This window comes from Cinclus cinclus, chromosome 24, assembly GCF_963662255.1.
Source record: "Cinclus cinclus chromosome 24, bCinCin1.1, whole genome shotgun sequence".
NCBI lineage: Eukaryota > Metazoa > Chordata > Aves > Passeriformes > Cinclidae > Cinclus > Cinclus cinclus.
Genome location: NC_085069.1, coordinates 3885394 through 3887532, shown reverse-complemented (window position 1 = coordinate 3887532; position 2139 = coordinate 3885394). Strand labels below are relative to the sequence as shown.

Sequence of the window (2139 nt, the reverse complement as noted above, 5' to 3'; positions counted from 1 at the left end):
TGAATGTGGGCTGCATCTTTGTTTCACCTTCAAATTTTGCTGAGAAAGCATAAGTATGGTAAGCCTGTGTGGCAACTCTGTCATTAATCTGGCTGCATTATGAAGTAATAGTAATTACTGCAAAGTAAAACCAGATCTTGATATTTCTGTGGGATATCTGGGTTTATATAGAAATCATTTGCAAGTTCTGTAAAACTAGAGGTGGCTGTGAATCAGCTCATTCACGTGCATCATATTTATCCAACCTCTTAACAACTATTCCTTATTGCTCCAATCAGCACTAGCCAGTCTCAGTGGACTTTATATAGATGTAGTATAAAGAGCTGTGGACAAACCTCTCTTCTGCTTCACTGCACAGTGCTCAGAGTTGAAAGCTTTCCTGGAGACCTCAACATTTAGGGGTTTTTTCCTATCCTCTCTCTTCTTCTACCACACTCCACAACAGGAGAAACTACCTTTGTTATATTCAAATGTTGCAACTGATGATTTTTGAGACTTGAACTGATTAGTCCATGAAAAGATCTCTGCCACAACAAGTTTTCTTCTTCTACAGAGTAAAAGTGGTAGCTGAGCGTTTGAAGAGAGTGGTGAATGTACAGCCTTTGAAGGCAATGCTATGAAAGAAGAATCAGTCAAAAATAGACAGAAACAAAACGCATAAGACTGCCTCATTTTCTTTCGAAGCTTTTATAATCTTTTCAGAAGATCTTCTCAAAATCTGAGTAGTATCTAAATTCCAGTCCTCTTTCTGTCTGTTCAAGCAGGCAGTTGTATTCTGACTGCAGATTTGCCCGGCTGTTTGCAGCTTCATCGGCTGCTGGACACTAAAACGAGGAGAGCTCTGCAAGGCACCAGAGAAGGATGATCCTTGGGAACCTCAGTGGATTGAGTGAATTCGGACTCCCGGGTTTTTCTGGAACCTCTCCTTTACACCCTTTGCTCTTTGTAGTTTTATTATCTCTTCATATTCTCACCTTGATGGCGAACACAGTGATAGCTTTGGTAACAAACAGTGATAATCGCCTTCACACCCCGATGTATTTCTTCCTCACTCAGCTGTCCTGTTGGGATATCTGCTATTTGTCTGTCATTATCCCAAGTATTCTCGAGAACCTGATGGTGGGAACAGTGAGCATTTCCAAGACAAGATGTGCAATGCAGATGTTTTCCTTCCTTTTCTTTGGAGTTGCTGAGTGTTTTCTCTTGGCCGCCATGTCCCTTGATGGTTATTTTGCAGTTTGCTCCCCCTTGCATTTCACAATGATCATGAGCAGCAGGGTCTGCAGAAGCCTGGTTGTTGGAGCTTACATCTGTGGAACTGCTGAGGGCTTAGTTCACACCCTCATCACCTTCAGCTCACCCTTGTGTGGTTGTGCCATTGACCACTTCTTCTGTGAGATTCAGCCTCTCCTGGACGTGCTCTGTGGCAACACTCTCCCAAGTGAAATCCAGGTCATTGTGGTGGCTGTCTTTGCTATTCTGAGTCCTTTCTCACTGGTCATTTATTCCTACATTGGTGTCGTTTCCACAATTCTTCACATGGCATCAGCTGAGAGCCAGGAGAAGGCGTTTTCCACTTGCTCCTCACAGCTCCTGGTTGTGACTGTTTTTTATGGCACTGCAGGCTCCATGTACCTGCGGCCAAAATACAGCTACTGTGCATCTGTGGATAAATTCCTCTCCCTTTCTTATTCTCTGGTGACTCCTTTATTGAATCCCATCATTTGCAGTTTGAGGAATAAGGAGGTGAAAGGAGCCCTGAAGGAAAAAATGGAGAAAACCTAAGTTAGTGTGGAAATGAAATTGAAGATTTGGGTTGTTCCAGGTGTTTGTGGTGGAATTTTTCACTCTAAATTCTTGTTCAGGAAAATCGATTTCCAGATCTACTTCATCTGTTGGGGAGGAAGGAGGGAGAAGAGTGGAGATTTTTAGCTCTAAGAGGGAGTGTTAGAAGCTATGTTAACATTTTGGAAGGGAATTTCTTCCACATACTTAAGAAATTCTTCAATAAACTTATTTTTTTCCTTTTCTTTTCCTTGCTATTTTTCAAAAGCTTGAAAATTGTGCTTTACATACTTCTGAATTTTTGAACCAAAGAGCAATATTCAAGAGCCTGACTTTACTGAAAGAACTGAAAAG

The 2139-nt window shown here is 41.7% G+C and overlaps 1 protein-coding gene across 1 annotated transcript; it reads left to right on the top strand.

The window, feature by feature from the left end:
- Positions 1-861: 861 nt before the first annotated feature.
- On the top strand, positions 862-1761 carry LOC134053478 (olfactory receptor 10C1-like; the record flags this gene model as incomplete). The annotated part of the gene is made up of 1 exon (XM_062508491.1): positions 862-1761. A coding segment is annotated over exon 1 (900 nt), but the record flags the coding sequence as incomplete, so codon positions are not given.
- Between the last annotated feature and the right edge of the window lie 378 nt (positions 1762-2139).